The sequence below is a fragment of the Bombus impatiens genome, unplaced genomic scaffold (genome assembly GCF_000188095.3).
Source record: "Bombus impatiens unplaced genomic scaffold, BIMP_2.2 scf_0023, whole genome shotgun sequence".
In the NCBI taxonomy this organism is placed as follows: domain Eukaryota; kingdom Metazoa; phylum Arthropoda; class Insecta; order Hymenoptera; family Apidae; genus Bombus; species Bombus impatiens.
The window spans coordinates 418,241-440,293 of NT_176442.1; the positions used below are offsets into that span (position 1 = coordinate 418,241).

Genomic DNA, 22,053 nt, shown 5'->3' on the forward strand with positions numbered 1-22,053 from the left:
AAAAGCGTTAAATTATTATTTTTATGTATTTCACGTTCCAACGCATGCATATCCAGAAGGATACTGCAAAATACATCATAAGAACTTCTTACAATTCATATGAATTTTACACGAACCGATTTCACGCCTATAATACAAATTTAAACTGAAAATTTCATTTAAAAAATCAAACATGTATTTTCATGAAACGAATGAAACGAAAATAAGCGCCTACGATAGCAAAATGCGTGCATCAAATTGCACGTGTAAGTATAAATCTTTAACTATTCCATATTAATCAAAAGATATATTAATCAAAAGAATATTTAAATTTTATACAATAACCACTTAACTTGAAAAATCATTGTAACTTTAACTAACATTTCCAAAATGAAATTACAAATGTATACATCTCTGTTTAAACGTAGTCACGTGTCTGCGTACATTTTAGTAAAATAACCTCAAAATGCATGATAAATGTTGTAAGGGTAAGTCGGACGGATAAATGAGATTTCGAAAGCAATATTCATTGTATTTCTAGATAAAAGTATATTATAGAAATTAGCATAAGAGATAAATAAGTAAAGGAAACGTATGTCACGCGGTCCGAAAAGCAAAAGCTTGCGCAGTGGAGGTGCGCAGTGGTTCTGTACAGAGCGTATAGCACGGCTGACGTCAGATATAAAAGATGAAAGACGCGACTGGATTCGCTTGGAACGGTGTAGTCCGCAGTCGCGAACCAATAGGAAGGGAATAGACATTACCGAGTTTCGGCAGGCTCTTCTTCTCTCACTCGTCACTCGTCACATGACCCGCACTCCTGTACGGTAGGCCATATTTGACAGTGGCACTAGTTTAGCGAAGTGAGTGCGTGAAGATCGCTCTTCATCCCACGTTCGCGTTTTCGACAACCTGTAAATACTCGTGATCGATTTGACCTACGAGTCTTAAACGCATCAAAATGAGCAGTGAATATTCAGAAGGATCTCCTGTTTATGCTCCCTTTTTCGGAGTAATGGGTGCCGCCTCAGCCATTATATTTTCTGGTGAGTTTCAGTTGTTTGAAATTGCTCTAGAGACACTTGATTTGAAGAGAGCGCGAACTTAATAATTTATGTTCTATATGACAAAGTATATGACACAATTATAGATGAGAGAGTAGCTCAATAAATGTACTCTTAACATTGGCAGTTCTTACCGTACGCACGCCATTTTCTTTGTTACAAACAGCATAAAGTATGGAAAAACAGAATATATCACGATGGATTAACAAATTTTTATTATGTAGTTGTAACAGCCCTCTAGGGAATATCTAATTTCGTTAATCGTTCACGATATGACTCATCTTATTCTTCAGTCATTACCGATAAAAAACTAGATTCGTAGAACAATCAATGAGAATGAACGTCTATTTCCACTATCTCGTGAATATATTTTGATACCGTGTCAAATCTGTCACCCGGTAATATATAATATTAGTCTGCGATACAGGTGCCTTCTAATCTGAATTACACGTCGAACATGTCAAGGATAGAGATTCAATTTTGAAGCGCCATTTTTCTAGGCACGTAGATCTAGGATTTCGTAATGTTCCGTAAATGCAGTCCAACAAGCTTAATTTTACATTACGAGAGAAACATTCGTGCGCCGCGTTTGGACGACCGGGGGATATTGGCTGTATTATTTCGTAATGGTGACCTCGTTGGATACTTTTTGAATAAAAGTCTGTATGAATTGAGTTGACGGGTATGGAAGGCAACTAATACAGAGGATTTACGGGGATCGATGGAAGATTCCACCAGATGCAACTATCGATATCATTATCTATCGATTTAGGTTTTAAATTTGGATAAAACATATTTTCGATAATCTCTTATAATGGAGAAAGGAGAGAGGAAGGCAAAGCATGTTCAAGCGCGCAAACTTAAACTTTGAAGCGTCGTCGGTGGGTCCCTATCAAGGAAATCAATACGAATCCCTTTTACCGTGTGCGCCAGTCTTGAATGGACGGCAACACATGAGAAAAGCTTGACCTACGAATCAGAACCACGAGGAGCTTCGAATGTATGAAAAATTCTGATCTTCGTTCAAACAGAATTATCTCACTTGTCCAGAATACTCTAACATCTCTATGTTTTCATTCTTCCTTTATTATATCTATATACGAGCTACTCATAGAAGCTAAACTGATCAACTCTATCGAGGTTAATTTTTTGGTTTTAAGCAAGTTAAACGACAATCATCTATGTCACCATAATAATTAATTATACTAATGTTAAGAAATTTTCAAAGACTGAAGTTGATCGGTTTGAATTGTCAACGACTTATATAGTTGCATATGTGTGCGTGTGTGTAATAAATTTTCTCTGGACGCTGCTCTCTTCTATTGCTGAAATCAAAAATTGTTTTTGCTAATCAAATCATGAAAATTGAAAGGAAGAAAAGAGATTTTCTGGTTGTGCCACGCCCCCTATTCACGAGATGGGACTTACATGATTATCATGTGACTGCCAACGTGAGAATCATGTGACGATTTCCAGTCACAGCGGAATAATTTGACGACTATTACCTGAGATTTCTCTCTTTCTTTTTTTCTTTTTACCAATGTAAAACCCCAAAATTTTGAGAGACATGTCGACAAAAATAGCTACGGTATCGAATAATGCCATAGAAATGGGTCCGTGACCTTCTCATTAGAGATCAATATTAAACGAGATCGATAGCTCCCGATGGCTAGGAAATATCGTCGACACATCACAGAGATCTGTCAAAGTTTTTATTATGTATTTTGTTGCACGATTATTAAAAGAAAGATATTCAAATAACCGCATGTTATAATATTAATTCCAATCGTTTTATATTCATTCGTTGTTTTTCGATAATTCTTATCTCATATCACATTCGATACATAGATATGTATAAATATCTATCAAAGTATAAAATGCTTCACTTATACTATGGATAAAATCTTCTATACTATGTCTGAGTAACCATGCTTTACTATTTTATTAAATATTATATTGAAACGTATGTATTGTATAATCATAGAATCTTGTATTTAATTGTAATATAAATCTTTAATTGATAAATGCAATTAAAAGTTACTTATTTTTATATGATACCTATTTTACTTCCAGCTCTAGGAGCAGCATATGGCACAGCAAAGTCAGGTACAGGAATTGCAGCCATGTCTGTTATGAGGCCAGAACTTATCATGAAATCTATCATTCCTGTTGTTATGGCTGGTATCATTGCCATTTATGGCCTTGTAGTAGCTGTTCTCATTGCTGGTGGTCTAGAAGAACCTAGTAAATACAGTCTGTACAAGTATGTTATACAAGTTACTTAATTATTCAAATATCCTATAAAATAGTTCAGGTCAATAGTAATGTAACAATTCTATATAATAGGAAACAGATTTATATTTATTCTTTATGTATTTTAGTACTGCAAGTATTATATTTAAAGCATAGATTCATATTATATTGAGGTTTAATTTGATGTTTTGGTTCTTTTGATATATTTGATAAAAAGTATTGTAGTTATCTAAATATTGTGTTGTAGTTATTAAAAGAAATAATTTTCGAACAAAATTAAATACAATTTGATTATGTTATAAGCAGTATTCTAGTTTATTTTCTATGTATTAAGGAATACCTAGGTAGATTGTTACAGACCATAATCTACATGAATTAATTGCTCTAGAAGTCTTAGCAATGCTTCTCTATACATATTCTTACTTAATCAGTTTGGGGCTTACCTAGTTTTAATTCTTTTTGCTTTACTAAATGTTAGTAGTTTCATTTGTAATCAATCACTTTTCTCTTCCATAGTTAACAAGAGATTTTTTTGGTCTTTTTACTAGGGGTTTTGTTCATCTGGGTGCTGGCTTAGCCGTAGGTTTTTCTGGTCTAGCTGCTGGATTTGCCATTGGTATTGTTGGTGATGCAGGTGTAAGAGGTACCGCACAACAACCTCGCCTGTTTGTTGGTATGATCTTGATTCTAATCTTCGCAGAAGTATTGGGTCTCTACGGTCTCATCGTTGCCATCTACTTGTACGCCAAGTAAAATGATTTTAGTAGCAGGAATGCAAGACTCGTCGCCTGCAACCAACAGCGCTCCCCGACTATTAAAATATTACGACTTGTTTCGACATTTTACTTAAAAACATTTTTTCCATACATACTCACATCGACTCATCTAAGCATCCTTCTGTAATACTGTATTCAAGTTGATATATTAGAGTCCAAGCATTTAATAAGTACATATTCATTATATAAATAACATAATTGTTGAAAAATGCTGCAAGCAAGTAACAAGAGTGCTGAAAATCTAATTAATTGATTAAATATTTTGAATTGAAAAAACAAATAATTCAGTCTTGCAGGAAGAGGATGTATGTACAGAAGATATGAAAAGCAACAGGCGACAGGGAGTTACACTGAGGAAAGACCCCAAATATCCCATGTCGAACATTTCTCTTTCACTGTATAGTAATCATTTGTAGCGTAGTTTGACATTGAATTATCAATTAAGATAATCGGCTCTACTGAGTGTATAAAGGAAAAAACTGTTAATGATAAAAGAATATTTAGCACAATTACATATATTAAACGCGATTGAAGTGGCAGTATACAGATTGCAGATGAACGTCTTTTATGACAAACGTCTACATAAAATTATAATATTTAAATCAGAAAGTGGGAAAAAAAAATGCAAGATTGCATGTAAGAAACAGCATAATATGCAATGGTTGTACAAACTATATCTTGAACAAAAAAAAGGAAAGAACGTAGATATTGTACAATCGAAATTATAAGACACAAAGTATAGTATATGGGATGAAATTTTAGAGAGGAAAATGAAATGAATGTGAGTAGAAAATGGACAGATACATGATAGTATTAAGTCAATTCAGAGACTGCTGGACGTATTAGGAATTTGCACTTATTATGGTTTTGAATAATTCTGGGTGACTGCATAGGCCAGCAGTAATTCCCCTCTTTTAGCTGTAAACATACTTATTTCACGTTTCATTAGAAATATATATACATATATATATATATAAGTTAATGAAGTGAAAGGTATGTTAAGACATCACAAAAAAAAAAAGATTCCATACGTTCCAGCAGATGTATGACTACCTAAGAAAGGGGTTACGAGATAATAATGATGAAAAAAATCATTTGTACATTCCATACTAAGTTCGTTTTGTGCAGGCGAGCGGGCGCTTGTAATGGCGCGACAAATGTAGGTTTTTTGGGAAAGAAAAAAAGAACAAATTATACGTTCGATACTTCACATTTTCTTTCGTGACAATGTTTTTAAATAAATATATTTATGGGGTTGAAAAACGATGCAAACGAAACTTTTTTCGGAGGTTCATTGTTATAGGAGCTGACGGTGAACTCTGATATATGTGTTATGGCCTTTTAATCGGCCACCATCTCTCCCCGTAATAAATATATCGTGTCACGGTCGAGGACAAGAATTCTTTGCGCCCGCTTGCCAAATTTTATTGACTGCGCAGTATTTTCTATCTAAAAAACAACAAAGCTCAACATGTAGGCGCATTTCCGGGAGAGAAATAAACATATAAAACACTAAACATTTCAAAACCATTTCAGTTTACGATAATAGCGCATGAAACCAAAAAGATGCGAATCCCATTTCTTCGAATTTATCTGATCGGCAAAAGAAGAAAAAAAGAAACAAATGCACGAGTAATAGGAGAAAAAAATTTTAGCTTTGAGATATCCTTTTATTATTGATTGATTCTCGCTTGAAAATATACCTATATTAAATTGCATTGCTAATAACAGTTTTTTGAACAAATAGGCATTAGAAACTCTATTGCTTTCTTTTTTTTCAAATTCTTAACAACGATGATAGAAAGAAACGGAGTAAAAATGGCGTAAAGGAAATGGAAGAAAAATTGAACATTTTTTGTGAATAATTCGTAACTAGCAGTATAACACAAGTGAAACGCAAATGCGAGCCGGGGAGCGGTGGTGGTGGCTTTCTGCAACGAGATAGAATGAAGGAAAGATAGAGTGATAGAGAGCGCAAGAGCGATCTTCACTTTAAACAAAACACAACTTTATATTCGAACAAAATGCAAAAAAGCACACGAATATATTACGCCAATTACCTCTGTTCCCCCTTCTTCCTGCCATCCTAAATATGTTTCCTATCTATCTAATAATGATAATTAAAAGAAAAAGAAAGAAACATCTGTTATCTAATCATAAATTGTTCCCGTGCAATGTATATATCACCCGCCATGCTTTACACAATACGATTAAAAAGAGTTTTTTAGGCTAGATTAGGTTGGGTATTAATTGTATACCAAAAAATCTTGTGTAGTTGAGAGCGAAAGTAAAAATTGATGTGCAAATAGGCGTGTATGTGTGTGTGTTGTGTGTGCGTGGTAAAGAAAGGAAGTCTGGTGAATGCTAGTGTATGTGAGGAAGAGTGAATGAAAAAGCCCAAAAAGTAAAGAAAGGGAAATAAATGAGAAAAGAGCACTGGCAGATGGAGGAAAGACACCGCTGTCACCGCCGCCGCCGCCCCTCATGTACTATCTTCCAGTGTTATATTAAAAATAGACTCATTGTTGAGCGCAAAAAAGTGATACTGATCAATAATAATTATTTATGTTATAATTCGTCCTCGATGTTACAGAAAAGAAAACCGTGTTTAATAAAAATTTAATTTGGACAAACAGTATCAGTACTCACTTGTGTATCATCGAAAATTTACCTAGCTGTATACACTATATTACTAGCGATAAGAGTAATTAAACGCATGATGACGATCCATTTTTTATCACTGCCATTCAATTTAAAGAACCATGCTTTCTATATTACATCACTGGTACCTAAATCGCGTCTCACTGCAACATTGTTCGATGTTTTACGTGTTCGAAGAAAAAGAAACAAAACCTAGAGAATGAGATAAAGAAAAATTTGTGTAAAAAAGTAGCTGGAAAAAAGAAAGAAAAGTCAATACGATACAGAAGAAAGAATAGTTTTATTGATTTGTCAAAACGTTTTAGTTTTAACCTTTTTTAACGATCAAACGATATTTCATCGGATACTCAATCTTAACATACTTATTCCTCGCTTGTGAATATAAATGATTGTTTACGTAATGTATTCAGTAAACGTTGAAAATTGAATTAACATTGGACGAAAATTACTGTTAAAACTGCATGTGAAGGGAAATGCAAATTTGTTACGTAATCGAACTTGTTCTACAGATAGGAAATTTTATCTATGCGGTCACACACACATATATTCACATATCCCTAAAAACATGTACACACAACCATACATGCATACATACGTGCGCATATATATATATATATACATGTGCTGCGTAGCCGAAGTAAAATCAGGTCGTACTCTAAAATAAATCGATACCCATCTTACTTTCATTTAAAATGGTACAACTATCATTGTTAAGCAGTTTATCAGATAATATAATATAATTTGTTTGAGAAATGTTAGTTGACTTGTATCGAAAGTACATATAAAGCAAGTATTGCTTTAATGATCGATCCTTGCTAATGTAAATACCTTAAAAAAAATATATCAAGATAGAGTCTGTGATTAGTTTATCTTATATTATATTTATATTTCTCCGCGACGATTGTTCAGTTTTATTAAAGTCGTTAAAGTTGGATCATTGATGAGAGAGACCGCTCGTACGCGCGCAACAACAAAAATAAAAGAACAAATTATTATCGCACGCGTCATTTTTAAAACATATCCTATATTTGCATTGTGTTTCATTTGACAAAGTGTTTTGCATCGTGCCGTAGAACGCATACACATAATTTGGAAACGCTGACACGCCAATTAGACTATGTATACATACATGACACATACTTGCCGTATAACGTTTAGCGACAAGTTATGTTCTTTTACAAAATGTAAACTGGATTATCGAATGTCCTCGACACGATAACGGGATTCGCGTAAGAAGGTAACATCTAGAAACGATACCTTTTTAGATAACATTGAAATCCGTTTTTGTTTCATCGATTTCGCGGCGAAAGTCTGTTGTAAAGGGATCAGTAAAAAACAAAGAATGAGCAAAATTTGTTAAAGGTAAGATTATAAAGTAACGTTGTACGAATGTACTCGATATAACTTTTTACAATATGATAAAAGCATTATATTTCGTTTATATATACTATATACTAATGGCAGTTGATAATATGTTACATCAGTTTAATGTAAATGTTATTAACAATATAGATTTAAAAAATTGAAACGCTCGTAGAGAAAGAAAGAGAATTGCTGAAATACCGTCGCGTATTTAGAATTATAGTTAACTATAATTTGTTTATATGTATGCAGAGTTGTGTTTTCAAAAAAGGCTCTACACGTATACCAAATAAACACTGTTTATTAGAGCCAAACACGTGTAATGCTATATTGCATGCAGTAATAATATACACCGAACGCACTTTCTCTTGTATAATATCAAGTTTTTGTTATAGTTATTTATTTCAGTCGAAGTTTTTTTCTCGATAAATCTCAAAATCCCAGAAAATCATCACGTATCTTCATATATTTGTATTATTTGTTTTCATTATCGAATATATATAATATATGTATATATACCTCTAAATGTGCAGTATATAAATAGGAATATTGGTACGAGAAATGTTCTTTTTGAATCATTTTTGAGCGATTTTGCTTTACAAGTCCAACAGTGCTATTTTGTATATTAAAATGTTGACAATTCGACGTTCAAAACTTTAATTTCGTTTACCCTTCTCGCCGTAAATATGTGACGAAAGGAAAGGAGGTAAGTAACAATGGAGGTAAAAAACAGAAATCTTGATTCTTGCGTTGATTAACATTAAACGATCCATTATCAATACGCCTTCTTATGAGTTACGTATGTCGTAAGTTATGGACAAGTATGCGTATAAAAGTCGAGTTTAGTCATGTATTTGGTCAATTAGAATTTTTCCCTGTACGATTATTGTTTCCACGCGAAATATACATAAAAAAGATATCAGGTGACTCATATTCATGAAACATTATAAGTGCTGTGAAAGAGATATCGTCGAAATATCGGTAGCTCATCGTTCCTTCATCATGTTCTTTGACAAATTTCAACGTTCACATGTATAGTGCGAATTATATCGCGTTTACAATTAAAGAATTTTTGTTTATTATGTCCATTATCAACAGGACATTCACTGAGTTGTAATCGTTGGTTGATAAACTCGATTAGATGATGCTTTCTATCTACTACTTATATCGTTTCAATAACATGATATTTTTTTTCAAATGTATTACTCGAAATACATATATTCAGTTGTCAACACGGAATTTAACATAGTATCGCTATTACATATATATATGAATAGTTTTGAAGAACAAAATATACACAAAAAATCGGTATGTCAATTTTGAATTGATCTTTGAATATACATATTGTTCGCTTTTATATTATATAGTATGCGATAGAGATAGAATATTCACGATGTCTCAGAAGTCCATGAGATGATGAAGATAAACGTGATTTATACAAAAGTAGATTGTAAAGCAATATACGTCATTGTAAATAGAGATTCTTATGTTAGTAAGAGGATGTATGTATGTATATACATATACACACTGTACGCATTTATTAAAATTATCACATGAGTATAACAATGGTAATCGAGAGAACTAAATAATGAGAAAAGGGCGTAAAGTACCATTTTGATATTTTTATAAGATTATTTAGGTAATAATTTAAAAGTACGACAAAATAATGTCATATACTGTGATAATGAAGTTAATGCAAGATGAGGAAAGAAATTTTTTTGAAAATTATCATGAAAAAATTTAATACTTTCGTAAATTTTTTGCTAACCGTGAAAATGAACAGTGAATGGTGAAAGAGAGAACGACAGACACAAAGTCGTAAAGATGATAATCCTAGGAACAAATTTTATTGATAAAGATAAAAGAGATTTCTTATCAGTTTAATGTCTATGATCAATTAAAAACGATTATAATGTAGTCCATTATGTGAGAAATAATACTGACGATATTATACATGATTCGTACGTTGCATTATTTGTTTTTTTTTTTTTGTTCATTTTCAATTAATTTATAATTAATATACGTGGAAAAAAATAAATTAATAAAGTTGAAGTACAATATCGCATGTTACATAGCAGCTGAAAAATTGAACAGTACTTATTGATATTAATCATTTACTAATTATTTATGTAGATAATTATTTTTTCTTATTTTTCATGTTCATAATAAGAAGGCAACAAACAAAACACATAATTATACCACAAATATTCATTAAAATATTACACTAATGTCACTATTAAATATATTCCACGTACAAAGAATATTTTCAAATTAGTATTAATTTATCGCAGCGAGAATTAAGTCATTATCTTTGAGAATTAAATAAAACAGTAAATGAATACACATCTGATACACACGATTTGAATTAAACGTATCGAGAATAATGAATTTATTTTTCTAGAGCGAGTTTTCAATTAATTTGTGAATAATGCGTACCTACGAAAAATGTGTATTCAAAAAAGAAATAAATTTAACAATGATCGATTCAACATAAGTATTTGGACTGACGACACTCTGGATGCGAACTACCTACTACATGGTGGGAAAAAGATGCAGTTTAATTTAAATTCTTTAGTACGACAACAAGAATTAGGGGGCGACTTAGCAATTAACAATTTTTTTTAATACGTACATTATCCTGGAATATTATCGATAAATAATTAAAAAAAGAAAAAAGTATCCAAATTCTTATGTTTAATTAATTGGTGTATAATAATAATTACGTACAAGGAGGCTTAACAAAATTAATTCGATTCGAATGTGCTATTGGGAAAGCAAAAGTCGATGGATTAATTTCTAAATTAATAATATCTGTTTTCTTCTTTCACCGATCATGAGAAGCTGCGATATTGCACTAACTTTCTTTTAGGCGAACTTATGGCATCGTGTCTGAAAGTTACGCACTAATTAAAAAAAAATATTGTATGTCGATGGGTAGAATTCTAATTAGGAGAGACTATAGGCAGGAAAAGAAGGTAAGGTGGCTGTTGGTTCATCGACAGAACAACCAGGGGGCCATCTGTAATAAATTACACCAAGGTATGTTTATTTTTAAATACGATTTAGTCGTGTCACTAAATTCTTTTTATGTTATGTTACGTTAAAGTGAATTGTGATGTTGGCTGCTGGTTGCTTTGATTAGTATTTTAGAGTAGAATTAATGGAGCAGCAAATATAGGTACATGGACAAAAATGGTGTTTGGTTGATTGGTGTGTGTATAAGTTTGACTCAGTGTTTTCCCGTTTTTTCAAGATCTACAAATTCAACTCAATTTTTTTTCTTTTTTTTTTACCTTTTAAAGAGAATTAATTAGTCGCACTTTATATATTATACTACTGAGTCAGTCCTCTGTTTCTGATGGATATCTTTTTCTATTTCTTTAGGAAAAGTAGATGTATTTCGACTGTTGTGATGAATTATATAATAGTAATAATAATATAATAGTTAATAATAGATAATAATTCCTCATAATAAATGTAAAAGCTGGTACACAGAAATAACAAGCGACTCGCTGGTGACGCGGACAAAAAGACTTACAAAAACGTGACACATGCACAATACTAGACAAAAACTTTGACAACACAAATCACCAGACTAATTTTTTTCTTGTTTCTTTCTGCACCGATGTTCATACAGCGGCGAATGTTGATACATCTGCTGGCCCAATATGATAACAAATCATATCAATATTCAATTATCTAAAACATTCTAAAACTTCTTCCTTAGAAAGTCTGCTGCAAACCACTCGATGGGTTGCAAACTATATGTTTTCCGTATTTTTTTTTTTTGTGGACATGATTGTAAAGTCCTTTTCTTCTTTGTCTTCTTCATCTTCTTTGAACGAGGGCTTGACACAGACTAACAAGATGTTTGTGGCAATAGATGGAGACAACTCAATTAGTAAACTGAAACCGCCTGGTCCAGTAATATAGATAGCAAAACCCTATTCCAAATTATAGGTAACTGGAAGAACGTATTGTTCTCACAGTTTTTGCATTCTGTAATTTTTATTGTTGTCTTCATCGTCATTATGATCATCACTTTCCTCTTCTGTTGATGCAGTATCTAACCATGTTAACCAACTGTTGACCTACACCATTTAAACATTATTAATTAATACATGTTTCTTTAAGTTTAGTTTGTTATCATGATATAAATTACTAATCACATGTTAAAGAGAATAATTATAGTTATGAAGACAAAAAAAGTATATTGGTATTAAGAAGATTGGGCAAGAGTTTCATAGAAATTGTTATGCAATTAAGTGTACTTTTTATAGCACAGGAGCATTTCACCAATAAAAAATACTGATCATATTGTACTGTATAATATTGTGCTAATTTGTAAACATACATAAAATTTGAAACATTAATGTAATATTATGAAATTTGAAGTCCTATTTACCTCAAATAATGCTTTACCCTTGCCCGGATAAGCATCAGTAACACATTCTTTCCATTTGAAATAGGCATCTTCTTCAATCACTTCTAATCGGTAAAGTCCATCAAACCATCGCAATAGCATCCCTTTTGGAAAATTGTGCGAGAACCAAAATGCTTGAAGTGCATGGAGAGCAGTCACTTGAGACTCTATATCGACGAAGAGTAAACGCATCAAACGTGCATATTTTTCCAGTAATGCTTTTTCCTTATCTATTACTGATTTTCCTACACTAGAAGGATCAACCCCAGGTGCCAGTATTGTTTCCTAATACAAACATGAAAAATAGAAATAATTATAAAGATATCAAAATCAAATATGGAAAAGAGGACATGAGATTTTTAACTATTTACAATACCAACAAAATGACTTAAATATTGATACAATACTAATAAAAGTATAAAAAGAAATTATACGTAGTTAATAAATATAGTAACATAAAGTAACGATTTTAATTAATTTTTATACTAACATGTGTAATGTATTTCAGAAGAACGTTCATCAATGCGTTAATAAACTCTGAATCAGAATGATGCGAAGGTTCTAGCTTTTCTTTGATCCATTTGTAAAGAGTATTAGGATTTGGGTCATATTCTAATTGACGCCATATATCTCCCTGGATCTTAAGAAGTGGATAAAGGAAAGTCAACTCTCTGTCCTCCAAGATCTCCGCAAGTCTCTCTTTTGTTTTGTCTGCTTCAGGTAGTTGGCTAATAAGATTCACCTTGCTCTCGTTAAAGATCTGTGTGAGTCTTGCTTTGCCTTGGCTTTTATGTAACTGCTGAAGTGTAAGTAAAAACAACGGATGATGCTGACCGTTTTCTGTCACAGCAACCAGATCGGTTAATTGAATTAAATTATCCACAATAGCCTTGGCTGTTAAGAAGGCAACGTGAGAAGCTACACAAGGCACAGTACTCTCTTTTTCTGGAATATTGGATACTAGTTCTTTCCATCCCTCATGTATCTGCTGTACGGTAATCATGTCTGCTTTCTCCAATTCAACTACAAGTTTAGCTGCGAGTTCACGCTCAGAATCTCCGCGGTCTAATGTATTAGAATATAACGTATAAACTGCATGACGTAAAAATCGTTCAGGTATTTTAAGATCTTGAAAAGCTGTTATTGCGTCCTGTATATTCGTATGAGAAGCAAGATCGTCCATCAAAGAGTTCACTTTTTTCAGTATCTCTTCTCTAGAGGTTCCTTTGTCCTTTCTATCACGAGCTTTTTCTCGTTTATCTACAGGACCTTGTTTTATTACGATTGCTGGTGACAATTCCTTGTGCAATAATGGCGAGCTGGGTTTTAATGTGCTAGTACGTAGAAGAGGTAATTCCGATGCTCGTCCTGTGAACAGATCTATTAATTGAAATAATAATTAGAAATTGTCTGTGCGCGGCTATGCGTATTAGCATTTATATGTTAAATTTGAACATCTAAATTAGATATGATTATTTAAGTAGAAGAATATGAATTTGGTTGAACCATATGTTAATGTTATTATCTTTTTCAACCAAATTATGTGTATACATTATTTGTAACAGTTACCGCTAAGCATTTGAAAAATTAATATTAGCAAAACTAAATAATATTTTATTAACTAAAATACATACCACTGTTGAGAGGTAGGTTGGGATTGATGTTGGTTTGTTTAAACATCATAGAATTAGCTGATGGTCTTAGTGATACTTCTTCTGGATGTCCAATCAACATCTTATTTTTATTGAAGCGTAATTGTTCTTTATTGCTATCTGTAATTCAATGAAACAGATTCATTAGCAAGATGTACGTGTTTTAATAATAAATTACCATTTAATAAAGTAATACATACTGTTATTGAAGTTTTGTGGTGAATTATGTTGCTGTTGATTGTGTTTTCCTTGATAGTTGTTTTGGTTACGATTCTGATAGTAACCCGGCTGGTTACGTTGATTGTGACGGCCATAAGTAACCCCGGAAGATCCAGAGAATCCGTTAGGGCTGAATGGGGATGGCATGCCGAACGATGGAGAAGTCAATGGTATACTTCCCATCATATCCATGTCTAATCCGCTACGTCCCATTTTTCTTAAAAATTCAGCTCCGAGGCGATCCTCACGTCTATGGAAGCCATTTCCCCTCGAAGACTCTTCATTATCACTGCGAATTTGATTAATTGGCATTGGACCTTCAGTGCTGGTAGCCTTACGCGGTACCCAGCCATCACGGCGTAGCTCAATGACATCACGCAGCATAAACTTGATGCGTAGAGGAAGATCTCTGCTCTCAGCTAAGGAGTTCATACGATTGAAATATTGATCCATAAGTCCGCGGCCTTTATCCGAGTCAAGGATACGGCCGCAGGTACGCATGATTTGACAAAGGCATTCGATATCCTCGGCAGTATCCCCCCTGGATCTCCTTCGCCTTTTCTTCTCCAATAGTTGCTGGATGCAACGATGTAAAATCGTTTCCGATACGATTCCCAATTTTCCCAGTTCTCCGATGAATTTAATGTTACCAAGCATTTTGCGCTTAGCCACCTGTCGGCGTTCCTCTTCCTCTGGGCCAAGTTCATCCTGATTTTCGAATGCCTCGCTTGCCTTTGAACGATTTTCAAATTCGTCTTTGCACTTGTTAAGAAGAAGAACTGTGAATGTGCTTTGGCCTTTTTGACTTTCAATGAGTGCTTTTCGTGGTTCAAAGTTTGCAGCTTCGTCAGACAGCCGTTTGCACAGCTGTGCGTACATAGAACTGTACTTGGGTTCATCAAGTGCTTTTTCGAAGATCTAGAAGTGTAATGGTAATAAATATTAAATTATACAGATTTTGATTTTATCTTACATATTATAGCACTTATCATCTACTTACCAAAAAAATGACACCTCTGAGAATCACATCAGAATTAAGCTCAACGTTGAGCAGGTCGCTGCTCAGCTTTGCGAACTTTTCCGGCGTAAGCTTATTAAGAATACCCCGCACCTTTCTAAAGATGAGATCATTTCTGCTTTCTGGGGTGAGTGCATCGCGTCTAACAGTTGAAGGAGGGATCCAGCGTTGCTCAGCGGATAGGGAGCGAATATCGTCCCTGGAAGGCATCGAATTTTTTTAATTTCAGTGTGTTACAAATAACAGTGAACACAGAAGATTGATTGGGTGTAAAAAGAAGCAGCTCGTGTATGACTGTTACAGTCAAGGTAACTTTCTAGACCCTGACCTTCCTCCCGAGACACGAGAAGCACCCCCCGGTCCTGTGGGGTTGTCCGTTGTTGCGCGTGTTTCGGCCCCCTGAGTGATAAATCACAGCACACAGATCTTCCTTTAGGAAGCTGAAACAAAAAGAAGATTACAATAAGAATACCTGTCATTTCATCAATAATTTATTGCTTACACGCATGCTACTCCATCCATGTTTGACTATTAATATCGCAGCCTTTTGTACCTAATGATGCAAAAATATGATGTATTAACACACATGCAGTTGGGATGCTTAGAGTACAAGTTATCGTGTGCAGTCTGAAGAAGTATATTATAATTTTATCTCTTTGCACAAAATGCATTCCTATTATTTCTCCATTAAATCTAAGCAATCTTTGAACTATGTGTACTATAATATATTTAATGAATTTTATACTATTGTCATCAAATTATTATGTGGTAATTATATCATTATGTAATATCTTATAAATTAAATGTTTCTATGAAAGACTTCTCAAACGGAGGGATAAATTTATGAAAAGAACAATTGAAAAGTATTTTCCAAATAAAGAACACCCTACTTTTTTAAGAATTTACTAATATCAATATATTAAATACATAATACTCATGTAAACTGTACAATGCAAGTTTATTTCCAAAAATAAATTAAATTTTCAAACACATACAATTTTTGTAAAGAAAAAGGAACATAGATTTTTTCTTCTTTACATTTCAACATTGTAGTACTAAATATGATTATGCAAAATGGGTGAGAAACATTCACTCTTGTCCAACAATTAATAAATCATAAAAATATAACACAAACATCTATTTATTTCTCTTCTGATAATAAACATCATTTTGGAGTCAAGTAAATAGAAACCAAGCATAAAGTAACATGTAAAATACAAAATCACAACAAAACAAATTTAAAAAAAAATAAAATTAAATTTCTTTTCTTCCATCTATTGTATATAATAACAAAATATCAATTGCTTTATAAGTAGGCTGCTAGATGTTTATGTAAATTTCTATTTTTTGAAATGGAATCTAAAGCAAAAATTTATTTCGTTTACTAAATATTACAGCAAATATTATTATACTTTGAATAAACTATAGTTTTGCATACTATGTGAATTTCTGGAGCTTTAAGGTTCCTATAGATGCATAAACATCCGCAGTCTACTTGTAAGAATAAGACTTCTAACGGCAGGAAGCACGGATTAACAGTGTGCAGCCTTATTGCGCTCACAAGTGAAGGTCTTCAACGGGCAGGACGAGGACCTTCTCCAGGGAAACGGCTTTGATCTTGAGGTATCGGTTACGAACAAAACAACCAAAAGCCGTGGACGATAAACGTGGAGAGGATCGTATGTGGGGCGCGGCTCATGGTCAGACGGTCAATGAACCTTTCGTCGTCTCACCTCGACCGATCTCGGCTTCTATCGCCAGCATGATCGGGCGAGGTCGGACAACTTCGTCCTGACTTCGACTAAGGTCGCCTTTGACCGCCTCTACTAAGCGATCCATGTATTTAGGGTGCATGACTGGAAAACCTTCGGTCTGTTTTCAATTATATGCTACCGGATGGAGGAAAACAGAGAATAGCTTTATCTCGAGAACAGAAAAGATTCCAATATCAATTCTATGTACGGTTCTTTGTGCAATGTTCTTTTTCTTTGAATCGCAGTATTATAGACTTTCTTTTTTTTTACCATGAAAGAGATTTCTCTCTGTATACAAGATGAAAAAGTAAGGTGGAATCTATAATAATTAGAAGTATGTGCAAAAATTGTCAAACAGATATACATGTATAAATTTGAGTTTTAATGTGTAATTATTGTATGCATTTATGGTAATTTACGCGATAAATGAAACTTGAGTAATCTGCGCAGTGTTTTGCTTATCTTTATAAATGTACTTTATGATGAAAAATAAATGTATTGAAATAACAAGCTTTTTTTCCGATTAAAATAATTCCAAGAGTAAACTGAAATTGTTAACAGTAATAGCATAGTATAAATGGGAGATATATACGATATTGCTGTAAATTATTTTGGATGATTTTTAGGAATGTAGAAAATTTGGATGAACAATGTAATTTTGGAATATCAATGTACGGTTACAAAAATTCTCGCTCGGTAAAAGCGGAAACTAAATATCATTGAATATGTATGTACTTACACATACATATATTGTGACTTAAAAAGTATTGCTTTGGGTTGCACGACGAAGGTCGCTATCTGCAACATGCTTCGACATTGAAAATTTCTTTGGTGCATTAAACCGGTATTTGGTTTCGTTTCCTTTTAAATTTATATTACTTTTGTTGTCAGACAAGTACACGAAGGTTTAGGGAAGGCAATCACTTTGACTTGTTCGATTACCAAAATAACAATTGAAATTTCTTAGTAGTTCTAAATTTATCTTGTTTAAATTTAAATATACGCATTTAAATATCTACCGAACATTTCAATTTGGACATGACAAACGAAGTACTATATCCAAATAATTTTACAAATATGTAATTAAACTATAATCAAATACTTTTTGCAATTTTCTTCTTTTTTGTGTAATAATTCAATAATAATTTTAAATATTTCATTGTAAATTGTATACAAAACTTGTATTGAAAAGCATCATAAAAATAATGCATTCTATGATTTAAATGTCTATGGAATTCTGGGACTATGACACCGGAAGTTCAAGATTGCAAAGAAACAGTTATACCAATTTTATAGTTTTTGAAGCTACAGCGCATGCCAAGTTGAATATGTCATAAGTATATCTACGAATGTTATTATCGTAAAATAAAGCAAAAAATAATCCAAAATTTGTAATGTCTTTAAATATGTTTACCAAAATAGCTATTACCTTGTAATAATTTATACTGCGTATTTTCCCCTAAATAAAATTAAAATTACTGATGAAAATATAATTAAATAAATAAAAGTGAGGACAGTAACATTTTTAACAGTTTTGAACAATGCATAGTGTAAAGCGACGTTAAACGAGGCCTTAAAAAATAATTATATACAAGTGGAGCCACGTGCTAACAATAAACAAAGAGATAGCAACGAAACTCAGATCGAGCAGTTGCTATCCTTCTTTGAATACTTCAGACACTCCATTATTCTGTTTCCTCATGACACGTCATTGATGCGCCGTGACGGCTGCACTCCACGAGTTAGAACAAGGTTGCCAACTTTTGAAGGCCGATAACGCATAAGATCAGCGATTGTAGGAAAAAGAAAGTGAAGTACCTCTAATTTAAATGAAATTTTTCACTAAACACTTAAAGCAATTTCTATAGAGAATATTTTCTCGTTAATAATATTCTAAAATGTTTCTAGAAAGAAAGAAATAGCAAATAGATCTATGGTAATACTACCAACATTATAAACAATAATCGCTAGAGAAATAGCATTACACAAAAAGAGACCAAAATTCCTTGCCTCTAAAATTTTTCATGACAATGCACATTATTTAACATCTCATTGTTTAATGAATTTCATGTAATTTAAAAATTTCTCGACATTCCAACTATAATCTAATTACCGGGGAGTTGTAATTTTGTTTTATACATTCACGATCGTTTTTATGATTCGCATAATTAGCACATGCACAGAAACACAGATGCCGAATTTACCAAAAATTTCTAGCAAGTGACATAGTTACGTGGCGAAGTGCAAATTAGCCGCACAAAGTGGACAGCTGAAAGAAAATCAGTACGTCTATTCATAGTACGATAAGCGTTTAAGTTTGGTGTAACAAAGAGGCCACATACGGTCGTCACACGTCCGACATAGGAACAGTCATATGGCCGAGCATTTAAAGGCGCACAGCAAACGCGCTCGCCACGGGTGCGCATGTTGTAACACGCTCTGCCCCAAGTATTAAATGTTTCGAGGTTGTAATCGTTAGAATTCTGGATCGTTAGTATGGCATTATAGAAACTGAGGTGGCAAATTTTTCACATTGAAACGAAAATTAATTTTGAACGAATTACATATACTCTTATTTAAAAATTGATTCTAACCGAATTATGCTTATAAATCTTCGAATTTTATATCCTAATTTAGTTTTCGTTTTAACAAAAAAGATACTTTGATCATAGAAAAGATTCTAACTTAAATTTGAAGAAAGAAATCACGTATATTAACAATGTATTGATATATTAAAACAAAAATCTTTAATGAGAAAAACACAATGAACCAAAAATGAAATTGAAGATTACTTGCTCAAGTATTATGATGAAATGCTTTTTTTTAAGTAAGCAGAAATTCGAAATTTATGAAAACGATTATAAAAATTCGTTCTCTGTTAGAAAGATAACGCAATATATTATTAGTACGGCATCATTTTGTAGTTTCTTTGTTCAACCATAGCATACAACAATGAACAACAATGAATAGAAAGATAAATGAATTATAAATGTAAAATCTACCAAAGGAACGACATTATAATTTTAAATATATAAAATGAAGAACATGAAAAGTATCTATCTTAATCGAAAATTTTAGACCATATATGTACAAAAATTCCAGCGGAACGTCAGAAACATGACAGTGTACGGCTGGTTGGTTTCGTGACGCCTATGCGTATACGTGCACATTGATCGATGAATACGTATGTGTGCTCCATGCATACATATGTTTACAAGAGTCTGTCTCCATATCCGTCACAAAACGAATGTATCAAAGTGTATCGAACAGCAAAAAATTTGTCGAAACGAACACTTTTTTCTCAAACTTATTCTAGAATGTATCACTAGAAAAATTCTTAAGTTTATTTGTCTAAAAGAAATTCTTAAGAGACGACTAACCCTATTAATTTTTACATTCCAACTTCACTTTTTTTCAACGAGTAAAAAAGCTTTTAATGTTTTAATCCCTTTACCGGAATTATTACTTCCGCCAATAAAATTTAAGAGCTACGTGAAAATATATCTTCGTTTTTGAAGTATGATATAGATAAAATATGGCCAATATGGGCGTAGGAACCAGAGCACTACCCCCATTTGTAAGGGGTTGTAGAATAGCAAAATAAAATTGAGTTCACTAAAATAAATTCTTGCATTTACATAAAATTATGCGTATCAAGAATGGCTTTTCGATAGTATAAGTGAACTTAAGAAATTCCTATAACAATAAAGAAACAGCCGATTGATCCGAAGATGAGCAAAAGAACAGGGCAGAGTTAAAGAAACCTTTGACGTAAGCAGTGTGCATAGGACTCTCTAAATAAACGAATCGATTTTGCAACTGAACAGAAAGTAACCAACAATCGAAGAAAGGAAGGTACTAATTTCAAAATTCATCTAAAAGGAAGCTAGGCAACAGAACGTAATGGTGGAAGGAGATTTATTATAAACGTCGAAAATTTTGCTTTCACGTAGAGCTTAAAAGAAAATATGCTTCTAATTAAAATGCGAGATGTGCAAAGCTTGAAACGTGTATAAAACATGCTAGAAGATAAAGGAATGAACCTACACCAAAAGTCACACCGATTAAAATGTCAAAAGTGGGAGGGAGTTGCGTAGGTGCTTGCAAACAACACTCAATTACCACTCGTGCATTGTTTAATTTTGCTGTTATTCAAACGAGAACTAGTCGATCGAATGAAAAAAATTGGAATTAGAACAAGATATGAAATATGTAAAATATGATAGGGAGTCGACGGAACGGAAGATGCGTTCGGAACCGACATGACGCACGACCTATGTACGAGCTGTATTGACTCGAAAGCAACCCTCGAGAAAATTCTACCAAATTTCCCAACTTTTAACCAGATTTTTTGTGAAGAAAATACACGCAACGTGGTAAACTAGTATTAAATTGGTTATAGTAACAGGCAGACAAATGAAAATGTATGATTTTTGCGAGTAAAACGATGAGAAATCACAATAGCGTTTACTTACGGCCGACGGTTGTTGTTTCTGAAGGCTTTCGCAATCAGTCGGTCGTACTCGGGAACTTCCGTACCGTACGTCTTGTCAAGCCAATGTCCGCCATGCGACTAACATGTAGTCCCGCAGGAAAGTAGCTTATTAGTCGGTTTAACTGTTCAATAGAAAAATTTTATTACGGATTTTTCTTACCTTTTATTGCTTTAAACGTATAGAAATATATTAAAATAAATGTACCGTTAGTTTTATTTTTGATCCTAGCGGTAGTAATATATAAGACGGTATTTCAGACATTCGTTTCTATGAATGGATAAAAAATTATTTTATATCGGAGGTTAATATTTTTATTTATTTTTCATAACAAGAAATTTTCTAAAAAAATTAATTTCTTTATATGAAAGATTACAATTTATATCTGTTTATTATAAT

The 22,053-nt window shown here is 32.9% G+C and overlaps 2 protein-coding genes across 3 annotated transcripts; one reads left to right on the forward strand and one right to left on the reverse strand.

Moving 5' to 3' along the window:
* Positions 1-672: 672 nt before the first annotated feature.
* Positions 673-7,594, forward strand: LOC100743289 (V-type proton ATPase 16 kDa proteolipid subunit). Its single transcript, XM_003484864.4, has 3 exons — positions 673-1,025; positions 3,117-3,306; positions 3,845-7,594. Exons 1-3 carry the CDS (start codon positions 941-943, stop codon positions 4,047-4,049), a joined length of 480 nt encoding a protein of 159 aa, XP_003484912.1. The 5' UTR covers positions 673-940; the 3' UTR covers positions 4,050-7,594.
* A 1,576-nt stretch (positions 7,595-9,170) lies between these two features.
* LOC100743409 (eukaryotic translation initiation factor 4 gamma 2) lies at positions 9,171-21,748 on the reverse strand. Of its 2 annotated transcripts, XM_012385423.3 has the most exons (8): positions 21,637-21,748; positions 15,736-15,847; positions 15,390-15,606; positions 14,371-15,307; positions 14,153-14,290; positions 13,009-13,898; positions 12,501-12,803; positions 9,171-12,186 (listed from the first exon to the last, which is right to left on the reverse strand). In XM_012385423.3, the coding sequence occupies exons 4-8, from the start codon at positions 15,266-15,268 to the stop codon at positions 12,079-12,081; spliced, it is 2,337 nt and encodes a 778-aa protein (XP_012240846.1). In that variant the 5' UTR covers positions 15,269-15,307; positions 15,390-15,606; positions 15,736-15,847; positions 21,637-21,748; the 3' UTR covers positions 9,171-12,078. The 2 variants fall into 2 exon arrangements, with proteins under 2 accessions (XP_012240846.1, XP_033176699.1); XM_033320808.1 differs by lacking the exons at positions 15,736-15,847; positions 21,637-21,748 and having other exon boundaries at positions 15,390-15,617.
* Between the last annotated feature and the right edge of the window lie 305 nt (positions 21,749-22,053).